The sequence below is a fragment of the Peromyscus californicus genome, unplaced genomic scaffold (genome assembly GCF_007827085.1).
Source record: "Peromyscus californicus insignis strain IS unplaced genomic scaffold, ASM782708v3 Scaffold_19__1_contigs__length_69161282, whole genome shotgun sequence".
NCBI lineage: Eukaryota > Metazoa > Chordata > Mammalia > Rodentia > Cricetidae > Peromyscus > Peromyscus californicus.
The window spans coordinates 26,824,151-26,851,227 of NW_026294491.1; the positions used below are offsets into that span (position 1 = coordinate 26,824,151).

The 27,077-nt window shown below is 43.0% G+C and overlaps 1 protein-coding gene and 1 non-coding gene across 2 annotated transcripts in view; both read right to left on the reverse strand.

Moving 5' to 3' along the window:
- The window catches only part of Micu1 (mitochondrial calcium uptake 1), a 165,913-nt gene that overhangs the window by 78,501 nt on the left and 60,335 nt on the right, over positions 1-27,077 (reverse strand). Inside the window, 1 exon segment of the mRNA XM_052744930.1 lies at positions 11,711-11,825. Within this exon segment, the coding sequence (XP_052600890.1) occupies positions 11,711-11,825 (115 nt within the window).
- LOC128115096 (U6 spliceosomal RNA) lies at positions 23,160-23,261 on the reverse strand. The gene has a single exon (XR_008219991.1). It is a non-coding gene; the product is annotated as a U6 spliceosomal RNA (small nuclear RNA).

Sequence of the window (27,077 nt, forward strand, 5' to 3'; positions counted from 1 at the left end):
AAGTTCTGTTTACTATATTAATTAAATTTCTTACATAGAGCCCGAATCTACTGTGTAGCTCTTACAACCTAACATAGTTTCGTTTGCAAGAGAAATAAAAAACACACCTGCTTCCTCATCTGGATAAAGGCAAAACCACAGAACCATTATCCCGTCTCTACCAGAATTCTCAGATTTGCTTCTCCATCTTCAGCATCCCAAGGGTCTACCGTGAAGAATCTTAAATGGCCAGTGCCTCTCAGAAATGCAACATTCTAAATACAGTTACTTCTGGACTTGACACAAAATAATGGGCTAGATTATTACATGATGTCCTGGTGTCTTGCTTTTTGTAGGGTTGCAGGGAGGAGGAAAACCCTGTAAGAGGGACTGGAAGACCCAAGTTTGGTTTCCAGCACCCATATCAGGCAGTTGACAAACACTGTAACTCCAGGGCATCTGACATCTTCTGGCCTTTACAGGCACTTACATACATGTGTCATATAAGTACACAGACACAAAGACACACAGACACACAGACACACACACACACAAAAAAAAAAAATAAAAAGAGTTGGTGTAGTGGTACACATTTAGAATCCCAGCACTCAGGAGGTGGAGGCAAGCAGATCACTGTGAGTTCAAGACCAGTGTGGTCTAGCAGAACAGACCAGCCAGGGCTATAGAGCAAAACCTGGTCTCAAAAACAAATACATTTTATAGGCTCTGGTTGGATTAGATTTTCCTTTTGCTCATTTCTACATCTCTTTATTTTCTAATGTAAGATGGCTCAGAACTTGAACTTGCTATCATGCCAGATTGGCCCTGAACTTCAGTATCCTCTGGCTCTGCCTCTGGAGTGCTGGGATTCTGAACAAGCACCTCCACTCCTTTAAGACTAGATTTTCTGGATGCTTCAGGTATTGGCTGGAGGGTGCCTGGAGGAACTCTTTCCGTCCTTTACTGAGTAGGGAGCCTTCCTCCATTAAGTGAGCCACAGCTGTGGTTCAGCATTGCCTTGGGATAGCATGGCTTCTGAAGAATGCTTTCCAAAATGCAAATATCCTCAGAATCATTTTAAAAGCAATTAAGCAGCAGCAGATGGATTTTCTTTTCATTGACCTTGGCTGGCTTGTTTTAGTTTGATTTTATTTCTGGCAGTGAATGCTTCATAGGTACTCTGAAAACCCACTGGCCTTTTTTTTTCCCTCAAAAGCAGCCACTCTGCAGGAAGGGGCCTGTGGGAGGGCTCTGCTGGTGGTGGTGAGGGTATCAGCAGGGTGGACGCTGTCTTGCTGCGAGGCTTCAAAGCTAAGTCCCTGAATAACACCTCAGATTTCCGCTATCCAGGACGAGGTTTGGGGCCTCTTTCTTTCCTTATCCTGAAGAAAACAGAAGAGGACAGGCACCTGGAGGAGTCACCTGGTCCTTTCTAAGCCTTGGAAGCAAGGAAAGTGAGCTTGTAGAGAACTCAGCCGGGTTCTGCAAAGCCTCAGCGATCTGAGGAAGAGCCAGGGGTTGGCTCGGATCTTGGGTTGGTTCCTACTCATCTAACCGGAAGGACCAATGGCTATCTTACTAGTGGTGCCGGGAGGGTGCCTGGGTTCCAGTGTCACAGCATCTAAGAGTGGCCACCAGCCCTTCAAGCACACCATCCAGATGATTACCTGGGCTGTGCTATCCGAGTGTCATTTAGAGAGTAAGTAAGCAGCCTAAGGAAGAGATGGAAGTGGCCATGGAAAGGATGGCCCAAGAGCTTCAGAGGCGAATGGACACAGCAGACAGTCACACTCTTATCCAGAAGGTTCCGCGTCTAGGGTTGTCACCTGCAGGGTCATATTCAGGCAAAGGTGGCCAGTGTAGGGAAACTAAGTGCTGCAGCTGAGCTGTCCTAGTCCTGGAGGCTAACTTCTGCACTAAGCCAGTGATGAGGTCACCTACCGTGGATGCTTGCTGTAGGGACTAGTGCAGTGATGAGGTCACCTACCGTGGATGCTTGCTGTAAGGGCTAGTGCAGTGATGAGGTCACCTACCGTGGATGCTTGCTGTAAGGGCTAGTGCAGTGATGAGGTCACCTACCGTGGATGCTTGCTGTAAGGGCTAGTGCAGTGATGAGGTCACCTACTGTGGATGCCTTGCTGTAAGGGCTAGTGCAGTGATGAGGTCACCTACCGTGGATGCTTGCAGTAAGGGCTAGTGCAGTGATGAGGTCACCAAGGGCTAGTGCAGTGATGAGGTCACCTACCGTGGATGCTTGCTGTAAGGGCTAGTGCAGTGATGAGGTCACCTACTGTGGATGCCTTGCTGTAAGGGCTAGTGTAGTGATGAGGTCACCAAGGGCTAGTGCAGTGATGAGGTCACCTATGTGCTGCTGTAAGGGCTAGTGCAGTGATGAGTTGAACTACTGTGGGTGGCTTGCTGTAAGGGCTAGTGCCCCACTTGGAAACTGGGACTGCATCCCACACAGTAATTAACTTGCAGTGCAATCTTCCCACAGGTCAGTCAGCTGTCAGATTTGCAGAGGACCCACCTTTTACTCACGGGCATCTTTCTCAACCACCGGACATACACAAACCTAAGGGCTAAAGTTCTCTGCCTCGTCAGTGCCTTAGCCTGTGGGCTCTCCTCTCTGCTCGGCCACTGATGCTGAGTCAGGGTCTGCAGAAGGCAGCGTCCTTCTCCAGAAACAACTTCGGTTTCTCCTCAATGACAGTGAGCCAAGCCTGCAAGTTGAAGAGGGCCTTCCAGCTAAAGAGCAAAAGAAACAACCTGTTTCTTTCTTTCTTTCTTTTTTTTAATGGCCAGATATCTGCACAATCCCTTGTTCTTATGTGAAGGGGCAGTCCTGAGGCAGGGTCCCGCTGTGTATTCCAGACTAGACTCAAACTTGCAATTCTCCTGCCTCAGTCTCCTAGTGTTGAGATTACAGGCATGCTTTCTCACAAGTTGGCCCCACTGTCTGAACTACACAGAAGGCTCATCATGTTCAGGAGCCCAGGCAAGTCCTGCCCAGATCCAGAATGTCCTGTCTATCCTGGGCCTTTCAAGGCTCTAGAACAGAAGCTGAGAAAAGTGAAGAAAGAGACCAGGCCTGGTCTCCACAACCAACACACAGCTGGAACAAGGACATATGAAGCTTCCCGAGAGTCTGGAGAGGACCTGCCCAGTGCCTGCTTGGAGAGGGCTTTCATCAGTGATGTAGGCTCCCATTAGCCTTGTCTGCCACGGCTTCCGCACCCCTGCTTTCTTGCTGGTCTTCCAGCTCAGCTACCTTCACCCCAGGATCAAACAGTCCAGATGGTTCTGCATATGGTCATTCAGCATCATTACTGCCCAAGAAGACAGGAGCACTAGACTTTACCTACATATTTAGAAGGCGAGGCTGCCTCAGCAGCATGAACAGCGGTGGCCTTCAGGAGGTGGTCAATGGCACTGTGACCTGCGGCCTCTGGGAGGAGGCGCTCATGGTGCTGCAGACCCATATGGAGGAGAACCCAGTGTGTGACTCAGGGGTTACCCTAGCTCCAGCTTGTCTGCCAGCCTTTCCGCTCACCCTGATCTGAGAGCTTTGGGCCTGTGGGTCTATGCACAAGGATGGAGGAAAAGACATACCATGGAGCTTTCATGGCCCCAAGTTTAAGGCAGGAGTTTGGATTGTGATACTTCCCAGAACTCATTCCTTCTGGGCAGTCCTTTGCCATCAAGTACTTTCCTCTAGAGTAGTGGTTCTCAACCTGTGGGTTGTGACCCCTTTGGGTCACATTCACGTTACATATTTACATTACATTTATATATGTACATTATAATTCATAACAGTAGCAAAATTACAGCTATGAAGTAGCAATGAAATAATTTTATGGTTGGGGGCCACCACAACACAACACGAAGAACTGTATTAAGGGTTGCAGCAGAAGGTTGAGAACCACTGCCCTAGAACCTTATTCAGTTTAAGTTTAAAAAGAAACTTGCAAACTTTCACTAAAGCCCGTAAGGTAGCATGAGAACTAAGTGGACTTTTCTGCAGTCAAAGCTCGGTCACTCCTAGTGTCACATGTTACCTAGAAGTCACCATCACCTTCTCTCCTTGGCAAGCAGCCTTTGTGTCTGACAGACACCTCTGAGAAACAAAGTAATAAGAAAGAATAAAGAATAATAAGAATAGAGCTAAATAAAACGCAAACCCATCCAGACTATAGTATTTCAGAAAAATTCTGCTATGAAATAAAATTTAAATTAAAGCTCTTCCTTTGGGTTGTGCTAGAATTATAATTAAAAATGCTCCCCCAACTTTTTGACTATACCACAAGCTTTAGGTTTTAGTAATTTAATAACTAAAATTAATTTAGCATTTAGTAATTTAATATGCCCAAGAAGAGTAAATTAGATTATTTTTGAATATGTTTGTTGTGGCTGAACAGCTGTATTTTCTCATTAACCACACTTAAGGGGAACCCGATTGTATAATGTGAAATGGCATCATGTCATTAAAAACATCTCATTTCTGGGCTGGGAGATGGTTTAGTCAGTAGAGTGCCTGCACTACACACACACACACACACACACACACACACACACACACACACACACACACACACACACACGCTTCTCCATATTATATAATTTGAAACAATAAAATAAGATTTTTTTTTCAAGACAGAGTTTCTCTGTGTAGTCCTTGCTGTCCTGGAACTCACTCTGTACACCAGGCTGGCCAAAATTTTTGTTTCTAACTTTGAGAATATAGTAATTAGAAATTTCCTTGGTGGAGAAAGAAGACTAAAAGTCTACCTGAAACACCTAAAGTTCACAACATGTGAAAGCAGATTTGTTCTCCCAATATAGAATCAGATAATGGGTAAATTTTGACTAATCAATACATTATGAACATTTTCATTGCTGATAGCATCTCTGTATTACATACATTATATTAAGAATGGTATGAATCTCATTGCATAGATTTATAGTAACTGGTTCAGTCCACTCTTTCATGGGTCAACCACCAAACTCAGCCAGCCTGAGTGCTTTTCCAATTATTTTTTACATCAACATCATTATATATGTAATTATAAATTATAATTTCCATCTGAACTCATGGAAAAGAATCACTGGGCTAAAGGGCAGGCACTTTATGAAAGTGCTTGACAAAACTTTCCAGACTCTAACAAGGTCGTCATCAATCAGATGTAAAGGTCGATTCAGGCAGTTGATCTGCAGCACACATGGCTGGGGAACACCGAGGATTTGGTAGTCAATGAGAAGAACAGTAACAAATGACCTCTCACAGAGGTCATCAATGCTAGGTGGTTTTATGTGTATGCTGGGGATGCGACCCATGGCCAAGTGTGCTAGTTCATCTCCACCTCCTGCAGTCCTTTAGATTTCTGGAAGTTACGAAAGACTTTCCCTTGTATGGTTTGGAGGATGGAGCCCAACTCTAGACCATTAAACCTTTTCACAGATCTGAAGATGCAATGTGTGGTCATGATTCCTACACTCTGCATACTGCCGAGACAAAACCACACTCTGGGATTTACAGACTATCCAAGACACCCTTAAAATAAGAGGGTGGCAGGCTATTATTGCTGGCATGCTGATTGGGAGGTCCCAGTCAGGAGAACCATGTTTCTGCCCTATTATGTTCTACACATTAAATTGCAAATTTAATGCATTCTCAGGACAGACTTCAAATTGATATTGATCCAGTATTGCTGGTATTTGGAAATCCTAAGAGGAAGAGACCTTTATTCCTCATTGAAATTCCGTGTGGTTAATTGATTAACTGCTGAAGTTTTCTGAACATTCATAGTATGGAGCTCAACATGTCAAGAGATTCTGGGCTTTAAAGTCTCTTAGAAAGATTATGATGTTCTTTGCATTTCTTCAGCTTCCAGCTATATAGACATTCAGTCCACCTACAACTTCTCCTACTGCCATTTTCTGTGGAAAATACATTGCAGCCCTGATCCCTATAATTTTATGTGAAGAAAAACACAGTGACTGATGTTTCTGGCTGACAGCCCACAGCCTATCTTTGGGCTTTATCCAGAGAGCTGCTGTCTTTCATTTACATACCTTGGCCTTCCTGACATTGACGCTGTCAAGAGTATTCAATGCATGAGATGTCAGAGGGCTTAGCCTTCTCCAGAGTACTGGAAGGGGGACTCTACAAGGCAACCCTATGTTGTACCTGCATTAAGGTCATGTTCTACAGTATAAGTATACTCTCTTCAACTTCATTACTGCTTATGGCCAAACTACATCTGCCTGGGTGACAGATCCCATCCTTGTATTCAGAGCGCTAAAAGAAAAATGTTTACCAGCTTGACCTTCTTTTCATTTTGGGTGGCTTCCTTTCAAAAGCAGAAGTTCAATAACCACGGCAACAGCTTATGCCAAGATGGAATTTATCATCTAGCTGCTTAGAGCTAGCTGCATTAATAAAGAACTGGAGTTTGTTACTTAACCTGTGTCAATCTGAAGGACCCTCTTTACATGTAACTCATTTTGGTATGCATTCAAAAGCTATTTGCTTTTCAATTAAGTGTCCCAGTAGAATAAAATTGGCTGCTACAATTAATTTTCTGGCTTTGTTTATATATTTTAGAGAATATTAATGTGACACAGTTTTAAGTATTAATCAGGAAGCTGAAGGTATGTGTAGCAATATAAAATTTTAATATATATATACACATATTAAGTAATCATTCAGAGAATTTTATTTATTTAGCCAACAAATATATGTGGAGTACTTCTATGTGCCACAAACTGTGTTGAACAGCTTTTCTAGACTAGATGATAACTGAGGAAAACATTCAATGACAGTAATTTTTTCCTCAATCTTTTGAGGCAAGACTGCTATGTATTCCAAGCTGGCCTTGAATTCACTAAGTATCCTGTCTGACCTCAAACTTGTAGCAATCCTCCTGCCTCAGATTCCCAAGTGCTGGGGCTATAGGCATGTGCCACCATACTCAGCTTACAAAAGCACTTAAAAAAAAAACTTGCTTCAGGAGCATGGAGGCAGCAAATGATGAAGCCTGAGCATCCACAAACACTATAAGCTGTGAGTTTATGGTGAAGGGCTAGGTACAGACAGGCATGTAGACAGATGTATAATAAGATAGGCACAGACATTAGAGTCCAGTCTAGTTTCTAACAGGCAAACACTGTGAAAAGTGGGGCGTATAGGCCATAAGCAAATGCCCTCAGACATCAGTAACCACTGAGAATTAAGTTCCTAGAACCATCCCAGCTACCGGCGGAAGGCAAACGGGACAGGGGAAGGCCTGAGGGAGAGGGGACAGCAGGCAGTTATCCAGGGCTAGTGTCGGCTTCCACAGTCTGCTCCAGGGTAACAAAAGAGAGACAGGGAATTACACTGAAGTCCATGTGACACTGTCACCAAAGACACGGAGTCAGATGTCCTACAAGAATTCAATCTTGTTCATCTGAGCTAAGCACCCCGGGTGGTTGTTGCTACAGAGATGTAAATATGTCAACTTTCTGGAGAAACTGGGACTACTGAAATGACATAGACCCCCAAATAACCTAAAATACTGCATATTTAAAAGTGTTTTTTAAATTGCTGACAGAAGCTACATTATTGTAAATTTCACAGCATTTGTGAGAAACATGCAAAACAACAAAGACATGGCTTAATTTTTACTCAGCCAAATTATGCTACCGTGAAAATACAATTCAATTTCTTCACTAATTGCCTGGAATCTAAAAGAGTCAAAATCAGAACACACTGAATTCTGCCTGATGGTTCTCAGATCTACATGAGCTTTAAAGCCCTCGGTACTGAGCATACCATAGCATTTCTCTGGTGGGAAGACGCTTAGTCATGAGCTTTTACAAATGACTACTGCTGCCCTAGCTAAGATTACTCCATGTTATTAGCTCACAGAATTAGTAATTTTAATTGGAACACATATGGAGGTAAGAATACAAAATAGTCATGTCAAAATAAAATCAATTGACAATAGGCACGAGTCAGATTTTCAGTTTCATTGTTACTATGTAGTCAATCTCAACATTAGTAAAAATGACCCAAATTAGTAATATTGAGCATTCTAGATAAACCCTGACAGCATTTCTCTGTACTTAGGTATGAAGAAAAATCCCTGCTTCTATCTCAAGGCCACGAGCGAATGCTGCAGTTGGATAGTGCAGATAATGAGCCATAAATAACCATGCTTGTGTATTCTCACTTGATTTTTATTAACCTACTTGAAGGATCAGAGGCTCTTTGGAAATTATTCAATAATAATTATTAATCATCTTGCCTAGTAAGAATATGAACTTATTTTATTGATGAGTAGCTATCCAGTAAATATTTAATATTCTACTTAATATAGATGCTCATGCTAAAAAAAAAATTCAAATGAATCCATCAAAGCAGATCAGAGAAATGAGGTATAAACAGCAGAATTTGTGTACCCGGCCTAGGGAAGGATACAATGCATGGACTCTGAATTAGCATGAGGAATCAAGCGTGTTTTGAAATACATTAATTTAAAAGCCATCTTTCCCCCCTCTGCCCGCACAGCTGCAGACTGAAGACATTAACAGCTGACTACAAGGACTATTCCTGGCCTAGGATACCAACAGCAGGGCTGGTTTTGGAGGAAACAAACACACCGATCTCGATATATCTTACACTCTCGTTCTGTGTCTTTGCTGTAACTCTTTAGGTGCAGCAAGTATCTGTAGTGACTATCATAAACTTGCGACTGCTGTTCTGTAAGTGACAGTTTAGGTTGGAGAATGGACAATGAGTGAGATAAACAACAAATTACAGACTCTGAAGTAGTGGTGGAGACCAAGGAGGAAAAAAAAATGGCAAAAGAAAGGTTTCTGAGCATGTGTGTGTAAGTGTGTGTGTGAGATGGGAGAACAGGGGGTTCAGTGTTTAGCTGGCCAAGAAGGCCCTTCATCCAAGGGCCTTACATACGGAGAAGAGCAAGAAATCAGTGCCACTTACTTTAAGCACAAGATATTTCTCATCAAACTTCTGAAAAGTTTCAATGAGAACAAACACCATTTAATGGGAAATCACGCTGCACAATGCAATTTCTTCAGGAAAGCAGCTTCCCTGGTTTTATTTTGAGGCGTGGTCAACTGGTAAAGAACAACTTGCTACCTATAGTGCTTAGATTTTATTTTTGACAACCGAGTGGAGCTTCTCAAGCATGCTGGGGTCCCACGCTTCAGCCTGCTAGGGACTTCAGAGTGTTGGCGGCGCTCAAATGAGGAAGGATGTCACTCGTGTACTCACTGAGTGCAAACAACTCATCAGAAGGGCGGTCCCGACTCAACTGTCCTCTTGGTTTTCTACAGCCCCTGCTACCTGCTGTGCATCAGAAAAATAATACACGAATGCATGTTCTAGTCCTACACCAATTCACTAGCGATGCTTATTTATCCACCCCCGCCCCGTGTGTGTGTGTGTGTGTGTGTGTGTGTGTACAACTTAAGAGTTGGTTCTCTCTTTCCTCCCTGTGGGGTCAGGAGATTGAACTCAGGTTGTGAGTCTTGGTGGCAAGAGTCTTTACCCACTGGGCCATCTTGAGGGTCCAATAACAGCACTTTCGACGCTTAGGGAGCTGTCTGTCTGCTCCCAGCATGACTTGGGAATCATTTACCATACTTAGACTGCAATGGGCCTTGTTACTCCACCAGCCCTGAGGGTAGGAAAGCACTGACCTGACCCCAGGGTAACGTCTGTGGCAGATTTTCCCTGGTAGCTTGTTAGATAAAGTGAAAATGCCGTATGGAGCATGAAGTCTGCAAGGACGCTTGGACTGCCACCATAGCCTCTCCACAGCTCAGCCTTAGAGAAACTGAGGCAGCGAGTGAGTTTCAGCTGCCACTGCCAACACTGAGAGCAGGGCAGGAAAGCCACAGGAGCCCAGACGCTGCTCAGTTTAGGCCCCTATCTGAAAATAGCTACTCATTCACAGTGGGACTAGGGGTAGGTTCTGGAATGTTCTGTATACCCTAGTGTCTTCATCTGTAAAATGGAGACAACAACAATCCATGCCACAGGCTGAAGTGTGGGGGAAAGGTATGACTTCAGTGCATCTGAAGAAGGTCACAACATCTGAGCAGCTGCAGAACTTCCAAATTTGATTAAAAAGAAAAAGAAAAAATCTCAACAAGGGGTTGGAAAGATGGCTCAGTGGCCGAGAGACCTTGCTGCTCTGCAGAGGACCAGGGTTCACTTCTCAGCACCTACACTGAGTGGCTCTGGAGCATCTTCACACACAGCACACATACATACACTCAGGTATAAACACATACACAGAAAACGATTTCTGTTTTTTAAAAAAAGAGTCGAGGTCTGGGCTGGAGAGATGGTTCAGCCATTAAAGGCTAGGCTTACAACTAAAAAAGAGTCAAGGTGTGGGCTGGGTGTGGTGGTGCGTGCCTTTAATCCCAGACTGGGAAGGTGGAGGTAAGCAGATCTCAGAGTTTGAGGCCAGCCTGGTCTACACACACAATGAGTTCCAGTACAGCCAGGGCTATGAAGAGAGACTCTGTCTCAAAACAAACAAACAACAAAACAAAGAAACAAACAAACAAAAAGCCAGAGCCAAGATATGCTTTAATTTGGCTGGGCTGCCGCAGACACTCATTCTGACACAGTGGCACCCCAAGGCCGGCCAGCTGTGATAAGGTATACATCTACTTCTTCTTTTCCCTCTCAGCAGTTACATGGAAGGAATAAGGCTGAAACTTGGTCATGGCAGGAGCCATGTCTCCCATCTCTTAAAACTCATAATCTGGGCATAGTGGTGCACACCTGTAATCCTAGTACTTGGCAGGTTGAGGCAGGAGGATTGCCAAGTTCGATGGCAGCCTAGGCTACATAGAGAGACCTTGTGTCAAAACCACCCTCACCACCTGACTCAGGGTTTTATCTTTACAGAAACTCATCCATGGATGAAGGCGAGGAGGTGGGGGGGGGGGGGGGATAAGGCCGAATGTTTCCTAGCTGGAAGAACACTCAGAATCACTGTCAACAGAATGTCGAGTTTGAGCTCTGGTTCACTTTGGTACTTTGCTTTTGCAGTGCTGGGGGCTGAACCCAGGACCACACAGACTAGGCAAGTACTTAACCAGCAAGCTGTATCGTCAGCTCTCACCTGAGTTATATTTTAACAGACTGCACACCACAGAGAGCTATGAACATCTTGTTTAGTTTTTCTGAATGATCACAATTCACACGAAGACAAAGTTCCATAGTGTTATACACCCTAAATCGTTTTACTTTTAAAAACCAGACACAAACCCATGTTCTACATAAGTGAATATTGAGTTCTGAGTCCCCAGAAATAGTCTTCCAAGATTAAAAAGTGGGTAGTCAACAGAAGCAGGAAAATGGGGCCACTTTTCCTTAGAGGACAAAGCCACGTGAAAATGGTGTGTGTGGAAAGGCACAGAGCTGCAGCAGTTGTGGTATGTGATTGGTCCTCACAGAACGCAGAGCTGGTTCCAGAAGGTGTAATGCGGCAGGCTGTGTGTTTTAAAAATTCTACCTGACACCTTCAGTTTCTTTTCCTTTCAAGTGACTTCACACACAAATCACAGAAAAAACAAACAAAATCTCGAAAGAGTTCTAATCTACTAACTGTACATAGGTATTGGTTTCCAGCCGATCGGTTTAGCTGTTTCTCTATTTCTGCGCGCTCCTTATAAACAAATAAAATCGGGCGTTCATACTTACTGGAAAGAACAGTCGTAAGGAAAATGTAGTCGGAGAAGGAGATGAGCCCACATTCTCCAAGGGTGTAGAATATACTGCCTTCATCAGCAAATTTTTCTCGCTCCTGGGCAATTTTCTAGTATACACAGGTTCCACCAAGAAATAAAGAAGACAGGGCTGGATTAGAACACAGACAGCAGGAGGGACTGGGCGGTCACCTCACAGTTCACTACCTATGCATTTCTAGGACGGCCATTCAAAACCTATGGATCCTTTACAGTTTTTAAGCTAATGAAAATTCCAAGGCCAAATGATTAGGTTTTTTTTGCTGAAACACTGGGTTAATAGGAAATTAGAAAATGATTTCAATTATTTCCTGTCATTGAACACACAGCCCTACCTCAGAACTGTTTTAATTTTAAAACAACTGACCTCACTCTGAAACACAAAGGAAAAAAAAATCAAACAAATGAAAAAGCTAAGAGGAAACTGGGTCCAACTGACCAAGAAAGCATACTGTTAGCGGTCTGAACTGGAGGGAGGCAGCGGGTGTCAAGGCCATACACATGCTTCTGAAATGCTCATTTTACTCTTTCTTTGGACTCTTAATCTTAGTCTGAAAGACGGAAGAGTATTTGGGATAAAGAATATTCTGAAATATAATGCCGAATCCGACACTCACCCCAAGATTTAGACACAACAACCTATTTATTATTACATTAGTGGATGCTACTGAATTTCAGCTTTTTTTTGTTTTTTTTTGTTTTTTTTTTCAAGATAGGGTTTCTCTGTGCAGCTTTGCGCCTTTCCTGGATCTCGCTCTGTAGCTCAGGCTGGCCTCGAACTCACAAAGATCCACCTGCCTCTGACTCGAGTGCTGAGATTAAAGGCGTGTGCCACCACCGCCCGGCCTGAATTTCAGCTTTTTGACGAAATCAAATGGTTTCCTGCCTCAGCTCTTACTTCAAATGTATCTTCCCTTCTTTCTCTGTGATCATGAAGGCCAGCTTCAGTAGCAGCCTGCCTGACACAGGGCCCCTATCCACTTGTCCAGCTAAACTTTTCCTCCTCTGAATTCCTCTCTGAAGCACAAAATCAGTGGTGATGCTGAAGATACTTTCAAAAACTGCAAAGGATCCACAGGAGAGTTGCACTTGAAACCAAGTCCGTAAGTTCTGGACCAACCACAGGTATTTAAGAAACTATTTATTCTGTGCACCAAGGGGGTAGGGGAGAAAGAAAGAGGTTTTAAGAACTCCAACCAAGGAAGCGCAATCATAGCAACAATCTCATGCAAGCAGAAAACGGCAGGCAGCACTTCGGGAGCCTCATGAAAACCGACAGGCACCACCACACCAGCATCCAGGCACAGGCTACCACGGTTACCTCTGTCTAGTGGAGATCCCATCAACATCACAAAGGAAAGAGAAGTGGTTAGGCAATGGAGAGCACAGGCACCATGGGAGTCAGCATGGCATCACCCCCGCACGACCTTAACCAACTCAGGTGGCCCACCAACAGGCGTGGACCCACAGGCACAGGCGGTGCCAACCAAAGGGTCCCAGACTCTAGAGTTCGACAGCAGCCGCCCCTGGAGAAAGAACTTGGGGCTGGGCTGCTGCTCGGTGGTAGAGGTCCTGCCTCGCATGCCCAAGGCCTTGAGTTCCATCCCCAGCAATGCAGAAACCAAACACAAGACAGGAAGCAAGTGCTTCTCTGACTTTCGTGGCTGATATATTATCCCCTGTGACACTATTTAGTGATTATATCTTTGACTTGACAACTAAAATGAGCACATAGCTCAAGGTGCTCTCAGTATGGCTGGATCTTACGCCAACACTTGGTTCTCTACCCAGGAGGAGAATCTACTGCAGGACAGCCAGGGCAGCAAGGCCACTCTCTGGAAAGTTAGTATGCAAATTCCTCAAAATATATATGTGCATACAATTGATAGAAATTTTTATTTATATATAATGATCTGATACGTTGTAAAACATTGTGAACAGGAAGACTTACATGAAAAGAAAATGTTTCCAAAGGCATATGATTGCTATCCAAAGTAGTAAGTGTATATGGAAGCCAAAGAATTAACATTATAATAATCTCATGGAGACACTGCTCTGTGCATTAAAATAAAGATGGCATTGGGAGCCAAAAGTTGAGGAGCAGGTGAGAGTTTACCAAGTGAGAGGAGGCCGCTGGTCAGAGCTATGAGTACTATCACTCCACGGTGCTGCTCAGAAGAATAAAGACAGAAAACACACTTGGCCACTAACTTTAGATTTTCACTCAATTTCAAACTGACAGAAGAACTGACAGACTAGTAGAAGGAGCCAGCATATACTTTTTATGCAAGTTTACTAACACATGACTCCACCGGCTTTATATTTTATACAGAGACAGCCTTCACATCACTCTGAGTCAGCTGGAGACGTGGTGCTATTTTACATTACTTTAAATATATCAGCATATATTACCTGTGAACAAAGACATTCTCTCAAGCACTGTAGAATAAACTCAATAAAACCAGAAAGTTTAATATTGATACACATAGTATTACTTAATATCATCCATTAATAAAGAACCTCAGTACATTATTTTGTGTGCATGCCACCGTGAGAGTGTGGCAGTCAGATGACAACCTGAGGTCAGTTCTTTTCTTTTACCATGTGAGCTCCCAGGCTAAAACTCAGGTCATCTTGTCAACCTGCATCCTGTCCATTTTCACACTTAGACAGCTATCCCAACCATTACACCCATGCCCCTTCTTCCCCAATCCAGATGTCAGAATAAAAATGCATCATTTTGCCAAGTTTCTTTAGGTTCCTTTATCTGGAACAGTTCTTCCTTGAAGGTTTATTACATATTATTGTGATGGCATTTCCATAGAAGTCACCATCTTAACTATTGAACCACACATCAAATGAATATTTTTGCGCCTGACTTCTACCATTAAATGTTCTCCAGTTCATCCACATAGCGCGGACCAGTAATCACTTTCTATTACCCGAACCACTGCACTGTGTGTATATACCAGGATTGGTTTACACATCCACAGGCAGGCCACTCAGATGATGTCTGCCTTTTGGCTGCTGTATGCAATCCCTAACAACTGTCAGTTGTTAGTAGTTGGGCTTTTCTCAACATACACCTAAGAGTAGAACTCCCTATTACATTAAGTCTTGAGGGACAGCCAAACCATTTCCTTCAGCAGCTTCAGCACACACCCTGCCCCCAGGGACATAAAGGTTCCAATTTCCACACATCCGTGCTGCTATACAATGGTACCTCACTGTAATGTTTTCTTTTTCTCTTCCAGACAGGGTTTCACTATTCAGCCCTGGATGCTTTGGAACTCAAGTTTGAGGTGGTCCTATCTCTGTCTCCCAAGTGCTGGTCCTGACACTTGGCTTCATTAAATTTTGATGTGCATCTCTCTTTGTGCCCAGCTTGCTGCGACATGCCTCATGACCTGAGATGGCACAGGCCATCTGAATGTCTATCCAAGGCCTGTGCCATTTTTCACCTGGCTTCGCTCTGATGATTTTTAAGAACAGTTTGACACCTCCTGGATGCTATGACCTTATCATCTATATACTCTGAAAATATTTTCACTCCTTTTTCATGTTCGTTTTTCACTGTCCTGATAATGTTCTGTGAGTCACCTAAGGTTCTGCGGTGAACTTCAGTTCACCTATTTTTTCCCCCTTTTATCTCATGTTGTAGCTAATACTCCATCATTGAAGCCAAGGTCACGGAGCTACTTCTACTTTCTAGTTTGAAAGCATTAATTCCTTTTTAAAACTTTCTGATTCATTTTGAGTTTTTACCTGTAATGTAAGATAGGCAGTCCAGCTTCATTTTACATTTGTGTATTTAATGTGTACGTGTGTAGGGATGTGCACATGCTGTGGTGTATATTTTACATTTGTGTATTTCATGTGTACGTGTGTAGGGATGTGCATGTGCCGTGGTGTATATTTTACATTTGTGTATTTCATGTGTACGTGTGTAGGGATGTGCATGTGCCGTGGTGTATATTTTACATTTGTGTATTTCATGTGTACGTGTGCAGGGATGTGCACGTGCCGTGGTGTATATTTTACACTTGTGTATTTAATGTGTACGTGTGTAGGGATGTGCACATGCCGTGGTGTATATTTTACATTTGTGTATTTAATGGGTGTGTGTGTAGGGATGTGCACGTGCCGTGGTGTATATTTTACATTTATGTATTTAATATGTATGTGTGTAGGGATGTGCACGTGCCGTGGTGTACATCCGGAAGTCAGAAGGGAACTTGTGGGAGTGGGTTCTCTTCCTCCACTCCCAGGACTCTGGAGATCGCACTCAGGTCTTGAAGCTTGGCAGGAAGCACCCTCACCCACTGAGTCATCTTGCCATCCCTCAACTTTATTCTTTGTGTCTAGATAGCCAGTGAACACCATTCCGTGTGTGGAAGAAACTACCCTCGCCTTACCGAATGCTCTTAGGCCACCACTGGAAGTCAACCCATTGTGAATGCAGGTTTATCTCCAGATTCTCAATTTTATGCTATTTTCTGTAGGTCTATGTTTATGCTAATATTATACTGTTTGGTGGTTAAAAGGGCAGCATGAGAGGTGCAGATATTGCACAATTTGGACCCATCCTCCTCATCTTAGGACAATTAGACAGTCTGCAGACATAAAAGAAATGTCACTAGACAGAGCTACAGTAGACCTACAGTGGGCAATGAACACTCAGTCTCCACAGGGCCTCTTCACTACACTTGGAATGCTACTCCAGCTAGCTCACTGACCAATGCAGGCCTGGGCCTGGAGCCTTCTGCTCCTCAGGGAAGGAAAGACTTTGTCAGTGTAGCTGCAGGTGAGACCTCTGCTATACTGAGAACTGTGGGAGTGGGACCTCTGCTATACTGAGAACTGTGGGAGTGGGACCTCTGCTATACTGAGAACTGTGGTAGTGGGACCTCTGCTATACTGAGAACTGTGGGAGTGGGACCTCTGCTATACTGAGAACTGTGGGAGTGGAACCTCTGCTATACTGAGAACTGTGGTAGTGGGACCTCTGCTATACTGAGAACTGTGGTAGTGGGACCTCTGCTATACTGAGAACTGTGGGAGTGGGACCTCTGCTATACTGAGAACTGTGGTAGTGGGACCTCTGCTATACTGAGGACTGTGGGAGTGGGACCTCTGCTATACTGAGAACTGTGGGAGTGGGACTTCTGCTATACTGAGAACTGTGGGAGTGTGTGTGTGGGGGAGCAGGAGGGCCCCCGAGAAGGTCAAACTGCTCTACGTAAGAAGAAGTTAAAGACACTGGGAAGACAAGACATCTAAGAGGACTCACGACCGACAGTGTGTCCAGGGAGAGTGGAACACCTCAAGGAATGGAGAAGTCGAGGGAACAAGGACAGACTGCACAGGCACGTGGGTGCTAGAGGGAGGGGTGAGCACAGAACGGGTGTGCCTCACAGCAGCTCCTGGAAGATGAAGCATGAACGACTAAAGAGGATTTGTGAGCGGCTCCTGTCTTGTGACGCACTGTGGCCACGTAATCTCTCGGTCCTTAGTGGAAGTCCACAGCGCTCATCAGGCTTCTGGAGTTGGGGGTGGGGAAGAGGCAGGAATAGCAGTCATCGGTGTATTTTCCGAGTGAGTATCCACTTGTTAAAGAGAGGCTCAGCAGGACGGCACATTCATCAGTGCCACGAGTCTGTAAACAGGCAAAACTCTACAGAAGATCTGTACAAAAGCTGTGACATTTTAATCACCGACACCAAAATTATCATAGAGCCATCGTATTTGATCTCACAAATTAAAGTGAGGAGAGCGTCAAAGGGTTGTGTCAGAATTCTGGAGGGGGCTGTGAGTGCTGGTGCAGGCAGATCTCTACAAGTTTGAGGCCACCCTGGAGTACACGGTGAGATGATGCCTCAAAAAAAAAAAAAAAAAAAAGGGAATGAGAGTTACTAGGAAACCAATTATTAAGACTAACTTGTGCCTCTGGCTCTTCTTAGCTGGCTTTTTAAAAGATCTAATTCTAATATAGATGATATTCTCAGATCATTTGCCCGTGACATACAGGGAAGCTATGAAGAACGGAGATACGAGTTTGAAAACGGAAATGAAAAAGCCTGAAGTACGGTAAAAATGGAGACTAACAGTTGAAGGAACTGAAAGGCTGACAGTACAGAGAGGGTGTTGGTTGGTGCCTCTGACTCCAGAGGTCCCATTAATGTTCAATCCTGCAAATGGAAAATGCAGGCAAAATGCTCCCTTGCTTCATCTTTGGGGTAATGTTTAATGCTGGACTAAATTTTAAGTCATTTTTTTTGCCCGAAGCAAACATCTTCTGTTTGCTCACAGAGCTAAAGGGAGGTACATTTTTAAGGAAAACGCAATGTTCCTTATCATTTTCTCTTCAAAATGTAATTTTTCTAAGAAAATCCAAAGGACGTACATTAATTCAATATAAGAAATCAATATAAATAGCAAAGATAATACACAAACTATAAGAAATAAATCGAAGCTGTGCTTAAAAGAAAAGAAATATTTCAAAGTTGCTTCAACTATCTTCCAAGAGCATATGCTATAAGACTAGGTTTATTACAGTATCAACACAGTGAGCATCTGGAAGAAATGCCTTTCATCTTAAGGTTCCCAAGGGAGGGCTTCAGCTACTTCAGCGTATGGTGAAAATTACTAAATGTATTTTAGAAAGAGAATTGCAATTGCAGGCACTTTATGAAGTATCAGGCCACATCATATAGCTCAGGTGTTACCTATCAATTTCTTCTCTAATCACTTCAACTTCTGAAATTAAAAGTGTGAGGCAGAATGCACGTCAACCTAGAGCACCCTTTCTAGTCAACTTAGTGATCAACGTCCCCTTTTGGATGATAAAACTTTGCAGCACACTTCAAAGCTCACTGTCATACATGAACAAAATATAACTTTTAGTATTCACTTAGAACCTAGCCTTATTTCAACACGTAGAACAGAGCTACAGGTGTGATATCACTAAGACACCGAAGTTATCGACCTTAAGCAACGAAGACCCTCCCCGCCCCCCATGAAGGGGCAGGTGTGGTTTCACTTGTACTATGGTATCACACTCTGATTTTATTTTTTAAATAGAAAACCAGGGCTTCAGGCTTAACAGGCAAGATTTCTACCCCTGAGCTACATCCTTAGATCCCCAATTTACATGTCTGAGTGTGGTTACTGGAGGCTTGAACTCAGAGCTTTGCATGTGTGAAGCAAGTATTCTGAGTAGAGTCCCTACACCTTTTACTTTTGATTTTGAGATAGAGTTTCACCAAGTTGCTAAGCTAGCCCTGGTTTCACTCTACAGTACAGGCAGGCCTGTGGTCCTCCCACCTCAGCCTCCTGAGAAGCAGAGATCGGAAGCCTTTCTTTCTCTCTCTCTCTCTCTCTCTCTCTCTCTCTCTCTCTCTCTCTCTCTCTCTCTCTCTCTCTCTCTCTTTTTAATGTGCATTGATATTTTGCCTGCATGCATGTGTATATGAGGGTGTTGGGTACCCTGGAACTGGAGTTACAGATAGTTGTGAGCTGCCATGTGGGTGCTGGGAATTGAACCTGGGTCCCTTAGAAGAGCAGTCAGTGCTCTTAACCGCTGAGCCATCTCTCCAGCCCGAGACTGAAAGTTTTATGAGTAAACTTACCGCTGTAACACACTGTTCCCACACATGTGATCACCACACTTCACAGTGAATTAAAACCTCCCAATAGTTTTACTGGATTGGATGGCTTTGTGTTCAAGTGCCTGCCCTTTGGCTTCTGACTAGTCTCACGGACTCACCAAGTCTCTGGCTAAAGTTGCATGAACCATGAAGGGTCCTGAGGCTGGGTTTCCAGTCAGGATTCCAACGTGCTAGCATTCAGTGTGTGGTGACTCCCAACCGGTTAGTTACAGGGTTGATCAGAACAGAGCAGGTGATTTTCCCTTCGAGGACTCAATCAGATGGAGCCTATTTAATCTCATCATTCTTTCTATTCCACACCCAGTTTTCAAGTTCTAGAGTTTAAAACAAAAGGAGCTCCTGGAAATCAACAGACCCCACAAACTAAATGCTCATGTGGCAACCTATAAACTAAACATATTTGTGGTATACAGGAAAAGAAAAGGGGGTGCACAGCACTGCTACTTAAATTAAGATGCCAGCTTTCATGAACCTCAAGTTTTTGGATTACTTTAATATTGACACCTGTTAAGGATTATTTTATTATCAGTGTTTCTTGCCAGATGTGATGGTGCGGGCCCGTAATCTCAGGTACTGAGGTTGAGACAGGCAGATTATGAGTTGACCAACTGAACAACTTAGTAAGACTCTATCTCAAAATAAAATTTTAAAAGGCGCTGGACGTAGTGTCACACACCTTTAATCCCATCACTTGGGAGGCAGAGGCAGGTGGATCTCTGTGAGTTCCAGGCCAGTATGGGCTACACATAGCGAGTCTCAGGATAGCCAGAGCTACATAGTGAGACCCAGTCTTGAAAAAACATTTCTTTTTTAAAAGGCAAAATTTGTTGCTCAGTGGCCAAGCATCTGGTCTGCACGTGCAAAGCCCCGGGCACACTCACCAGTACTGTGAAAGAGAAACAAAGGAGAATCAATATTTCTCTATACTGCTGAAAAAAAGATTTCAAATCCCTCTAGTAATATTTGTAGTTGTACTTTGAAAAATTAATGACAGTAATAGACTGCTTCCAGAAAACTTGATTTTGGCTTATCGTTTCCAAATGGCAGACAGCATCACTACCTGGAGTTACGGTGGGGAGAAGGGAGAGTTAGAGAAGATTCAGCGATTTTCTCATGCAGCAGCAGCGAGCGAATCTCACACTTCATTATCTCCTTGGTGCACAGAGAGCTGCCAAAGCCTTGGGAAAACGTTCGTCTTAAACAGTCACATTATTCTCAGTCAAACAGGAGTTGTTGCACAGCTAAAATATGCCCTCTTGATTGGTCCATACTCAATTGTGCAGAAATGTCAGATTTGGTACATGCCAAATGAAAATTAAGTTTAAATGTTTTCAACTCAGTGTGGTTTACGATTTCCCCTTCTCTGACTCAGATTCTCTTCCGAGCTTCTCAAAGGTCTTTTGCATTGGAGGCAACATATATGAGTGTGCAACAAACTGAGGCAGGGGTGCTTGAGATGATGTACATGCCATCTGCAGAAAGCAATTCTCTTTTCAGTCCCAATTCTGACCACCTGAGCTCCGAGAGCAACCCAACTACCCGGAATGAAATGTTCTCCTTATTTCATTAGCCTCAGAGAAAATGTCATCATGAAGATGCTTAAAATACAGCAGCGGCAGATGATATGATTAAAAACAGTAGTAACAAGTCAAATAAATCTGCTGGAATGGAATTAACTTCAAGTGAAGGACAGAACTTTATTGAAGTGATTTATTTGAATCCTCAGTATCTGCTGAAGTATCATCAAAACTCTAAGGGGAAGAAAATCGTATGTTTTGATGCTGCATGCCTGTATACTCCTTTACATCAGCTTTGGTGGGACAAATTATATTTGATCATTATTGATATTCTGCTACCCAAATCTAAGAATTTAAATCTGAACTTCGGACACACAAATGAACTAGTGCTAAATACAAACAAACCCCCTATAAAGCAATCCCTGCCCCCAACAGTCCCAAGCTCAGCTTCTTGGCTGTCGTCATGTAGGTATCACAAATGGCTTCCTTGTCACTTAGTGTAAAACAACCTCATGCATACATTTTAAAATTATGAGTCAACATAGTAATTTCATCCTTTCTCATTTGGAAAAATACAGCAAGGAAAATAAGTATCATGAGGAAAAATAAAAGGTCCATTACAAGAATCACTGCTCACACTCTTGACTGTGACAGCTGCTATCTCTCAGGAAGCCCTGTGTGAAAGAATTTTAGTAACAAATTTGATACCAAACATTGAAAGATATCCATGGAACACCACTAACCATTACAGGTGTGCCAAGAGTTTCTAAGAATTACGGGGCTGGGGATATAGCTCAGAAGGCGTGCTCACAATGCACAGCAGTGCAGAAGCTGCAGACACTGGGCATGCTGGGTCACGCCCGTCATCTCAGCGCTTGGGATCGCATCTAAGATGACTCAGGTTTAGACAAGTTAACAAAGGGCCCGAGTTGACCAGACCGCCTGGACTCTAACTCCACAGCCCACGCCATGAACCACTGCACTTCATACGCTGTGAACAGCACAGGGGCGCACAGGTGTCTGTATAGACAGTTTCCGAAAATGTTCCTGAGGACTGGACCTTTCTGAAGGAAAGACAATTTCACTCACTGCTGTGGAGCATTAACTTTGGGGCTTAGCTTGTCTCAGCTAATCTGAGGACACTCTGAGTCAGTGATTAAGTATGCCTTTACTTACTCAGTCAAGTGTGGACTTCATTCATCATCAAAATGTGCATCACTTCGAAAATAAAAGGCTCTTCTATACTCTTACAGCTTTCTATTCTCAAAGAACTAGCTTCTCTGTGACCACAGGGCATCAGCAGAGATTCAGAACAAGGTGAGAACCTGTGTCTATAAATAGCAGAGGCTTGTTTTGAGTAGCTCTCCTAAAATCGTGTAACTGTGGTCTTCAAACATGCTCGTACTTAAGTAATATGGAAAAAGAAATCTAGAACCAAGTTCTTCATGCCAGAGTGAACTACAAACATTGTTCTATGATGAAAAAGCCAAGAATGAGGCGTTGTCAGAAAGGTAATGGCCAGTTATGTTTATGCTTCAAATAAACAATGGAACATCAAATGGGTTCGGTTGATCTCAAATTCAAATACAACATAACCTAAAATGAAAATGTATCTAAAAATGTATTAATAGGAATCTGAATATTTGAGGCAAGCAAATAAACGACCTCCTTTTGGGGGCACTTAATGATTACATTATCTTTCTTTTGTCAACCTGAATAATCAAAACGTGTTAAATCCACAGACTTTTGGAGCGGTGGAACTTGAGAGACTGGAAAGAGCCCAGGTTACTCCACGTCAATACAGTGAGTGAGTGTCTGACGTCATTAATAAGTTGGCCTGAAGAATAGTGCACTATGCTAGCAGGCCTCTGGGGCCAGCCTCTCCACAGGCAGTAGGAACAGCATGCAAAGAACAGATCCTGCAAAGAGATAAGCAAGGGTCCACCTTCTCTAATGAAGTGACTGCTGCTTGCTTGGGGAGCTTAAAAGATATGGACTGGTGTCACCAAAACAAGCGCTGTTTCTAGAAACTAATATGAACAATTCCCTCACCATCTATAAAAGAAAATTTAAGTTTAATATAAATTTACAAGGTATTCTGAAGGATGCAGTAAAAACTAATTTAAAAATATTTAACATCTCAAATCTTAATTTTAATGAAACAGTTTCTATATACTGATTTCAGAAACCCATAAAAGGTTCGGAAAAATATGGATGATAGAAAAATGCAGACTGCTTCAAAATTTGTGTGCCTTCCTTGCACAGAGGCCATGGTGTTAATCTCTGCATCATTCCGATTTCAGTATATGTGCTCCTGAAGCTAGTGGATAATGGTTGATTTCCAATCTCTGCTCAACCAAAATAGTACTTGGAGTTCTAAAAGCCTAATGACTGGTGCTTACTACCTACACATGGTTGAGTGCTCAGGGCTGTAGATTCCAGGGCTTCCTGGTACTTAGTAATTCTCATCTCTTCTCCTCACCCCTTGATGTAAGGATCTCTTTGGAAGACAAGACTTTTTAAAAACACGCAGTTATAAATGAAGAGTGAGGGACTCTGAGCTGTCCCCAACCATTTGTCCTGCCACAATGAGAGTCATGGGCAAGACATTCTCATGTGATTGGCCATCAATCAACTCTCTTTTCTTTCTAAAAGTTTTGGAGTGCTAAGGCCCAAATTCAGGGCTTGTTCATGGTAGGTAAGCACTCTACCATGAAGAGCTTAGCCCTGTTTTCCTCTGGCTAGCACTTGTTTGTACCTTAGCTATTCTGAAACAAAATCCCCAGGATCTGAAGCATTGAAATGGGCTTATCAATTAATTATGTTGATGAAATTTGGAGTATTTGTTTGTTTCAGAATACAGTTAATGCCACAGTTATCTATGAAAGATAGTGTATTCCACCAATCACAGGGTGAATGGTTTGGAGAACTACTGAAATACACCCCATTTTAACACAGGAGCACAGGGGAAATGCACTGTAAAGAGTGCCCTGTGGTCTTCACTAATTATAGCACCAGTCATTCCAAATCAAGTGATGCTAATATTTAAGTTGAATTTATATTTTTATTACAACTAATTATCAAAAAATGCAAGAGTAGTTTTAAGTGAATAAAATTTTAAAATGTATACCTTATAGCTAACGAATGAACACATCTGAAGGTCAGTTTAAAAAGTACTTGTTCTGAGTGTCCTTGGAAATCTCTACACCTGTATAGTCTTCCCATGTGTTCGATTATTTTCCCAAGTTACAGTCATTGCCTCATTCAAAAGGGCAAAATAACAAAATCTAAATATGCCACCAATTTCCTCTTAAGCCATTTATTTTATTGAGCAAAGAGCAACAAGCAACTGCTTGTTTGTATTTATTAGGAAATTTAAAAGAAAAAATAAACCTATTCATTTAAACTGCCTTTCATTTCTACGCTAGATTAGGAATGAAACAACCCAAGCAATCCTAACACTTAAATGACCAATTATTAAAATCGGCTGTAGTGCAAAAGACTACGGCTAAGTTTCTCGTCCTTCTGTGTTAACTGAGAAAACTTCCTTTTGAATTATGCCGGGTTTTGCATTCTCAAGGACTGTGCAGTGTTCGAATTGTCATATTAGAGATGAAGCAGGAAATTTAAAGTGACAGGGACGAACCGTTCTGGGGGGAGGGGAGGAGGAAGGACAGGGGCATGCACTGAACCTTTTGCCTTTGAAGCATTAATATGGATTCCAGAGCAGTGATTAATTGAAAGCACATGCTGCTGAGTCAGTACCTGCCAGAAATCCTGATCAGAAGATGAGAAAAAGAAAAAACAAATTGACATTGATTATAGGAACAAAACCCCCCAAATCAAACATATATAGATCACAAAACACAACACATGAAGGAACAATTAAAACCTGCAAAAATGATCACCAAAAACCTGGAAACAGAAGAATGAAGAACATATGCAAATGTCTAGACATTATCCACTAGGCACACTAAAACAAGGATCTACAACATGACCTCCCAGCACCACACCACCCGGCTGCGGACAGTCACACTCTCCAGAGAGAACACAGGAATCATTACATTTTTAAAGGGGTGCAAAGGCTCCATGTCTTCCCTGGGTCAGTCAAGGCATTTCTGGATTGAAGGTTTCCTATTACAATGCCCCACAATTTTAGTGATACGTGTTTTTCAACTTCACGGCAAATTGCTTGCTTTGCCATTCCTACTCACACACAGACAAGCAAATCTGGATGAGTTCAGAGGCTCGGGAACTGTTCACTGGAGCAGTTCAGAATGGAGCACGTACCCTCTGTTACGTTCCACTGCATCAGGGCTGTCCTTGTGTAATGAAGACCCATCGTGTCGGCTGCCATCTCGGGGAGTAGCTCAGGTTAGTTAATTTAGCTGAGCTCCACTCCAAATATCAAGTGGTTTAAAAAAAGCTTTTTTACGTAAGTAAACTTCATTGGCTGTGAAATAAAATTTGACCTAAACTTACCATCATTTTCAAACCAAGCTCAGTATCATTACAAAAGTTCTTGGGTGAAAAACAGGGTCCACAAGTGATTTACAGGCCTGCAGTGGGGACTGACGAGGCCGAGGTCCAAAGGATTCTACAGCCGAGTGGGAGGAGGAACCCCTGTGAACACAGAGCACAGGTCTCCCTTGGGCAAACGGAGGACCTATATAAAACAACCCAGGCAAAGACGGCACAGAAGACTTTTCCAGACGCCTGAACTGAGAACAATTATGCGCAGTGGATGGTGCCGCTAAAACCCAGACAGATAACGCACACATTAGCAGGTAGCCCTTCCATAAAGGAAACACGCTCACAGCCCTGCAAAACAGCTATGAGCGTGCAAGCCGCTTCACCTACGGTCCCAATCCTCTGATGGGGTCAGAGACAAGAGGTTAACAGTGTTTTTGCCCATCAACTGTGCGGCAGAGCCCGTGTCTGAAGGATGGCATCATCATCTGAAGTCGACACTCTTCTCTGCTACACACCATGTTACACTGTGACGTACAACTCATGGGACTGCATTTCTCACCCCAGTTCAGCATGCTTTGTAACATCTACTGACCACTTCCTATCCAATGCAGGCACAGATGTCATGGAAAGAAATGCCTTAGAAAATAAAGAGTTCACAGGGCAAAGCTAGATTTATTATTTCTATTATTATTATTATTTTGGTGATACTGTGTGGAAAAATAACTGAAGTTAATTTGTAAGAAAAAAATGAAAAAGGATTTTGAAAGTGATTTTAAAAACCTTTGAGTAGGAAAGATGGGAAAATAAAACAAAATTTTAGTGAGTGTCAAAGAATTAACTTTTTTCCCCTTTTGTGTGAGGGATTGAACTCAGAGCCACACCCATGCTGAAGTACATGTTCTACCACAGAGCTGTACTGCTAGCCCAAAAGATTTCCAGAAATTTCAGACGCAGCACCTGAATTTCCTATAATAGTTTAATTACACTCTGAACTTCTGGTTCATAAAAAAGGTTATCATAACCAGTGCTTTCCAAATGGTGCTCCATCTGACACAGAGTGAATCATTACTGGGAGGAAAAAAATTCCTGGTTTGTTCATAACAAACATTCTACTCAAATGACCTGACCACAGTCAGCAGAGAGCCAGTGTCTCAAATACACACTACACTGATCACTTCAAGAGGGACAGGATCAATACAAAGACAGTACTTTCCAAAATGCCAACTGATCATACGATAGATAACATGAGGAACACAGAACAGTAAACTTGATTCTAGTTTCTAAGTCCAGCTATTAAATTTGTATAGCTCATATTTTCTTTCCTCAAATGAAATGGTTTTTTTTTTTCCATTTATTATTGGTTTCCAACTGTGCTTTATCTGGGAGGTAGAGGCAGAGCAGCTTAAACACACAGATTCAAGACCAGACTGGGCAATCCTTTGAAACTCTGCCTCAAAACCCAACACACCCAAACCTCAAACCCAAACCCACCAAACCAAAACTCATCATCACCAACAAAAGGGCAGAACACAACTTCAACAACTCCCACCCAAAAGAGAGTGAAAGAAACATGGGCCAGGGGTGGGGTGGAAAGGGGTGGGGTGGGAAGGGGTGGGGTGGGAAGGGGGTAGAGGGTGGGGGTGTTGGTGGCTGCTGTTCTTTTTTA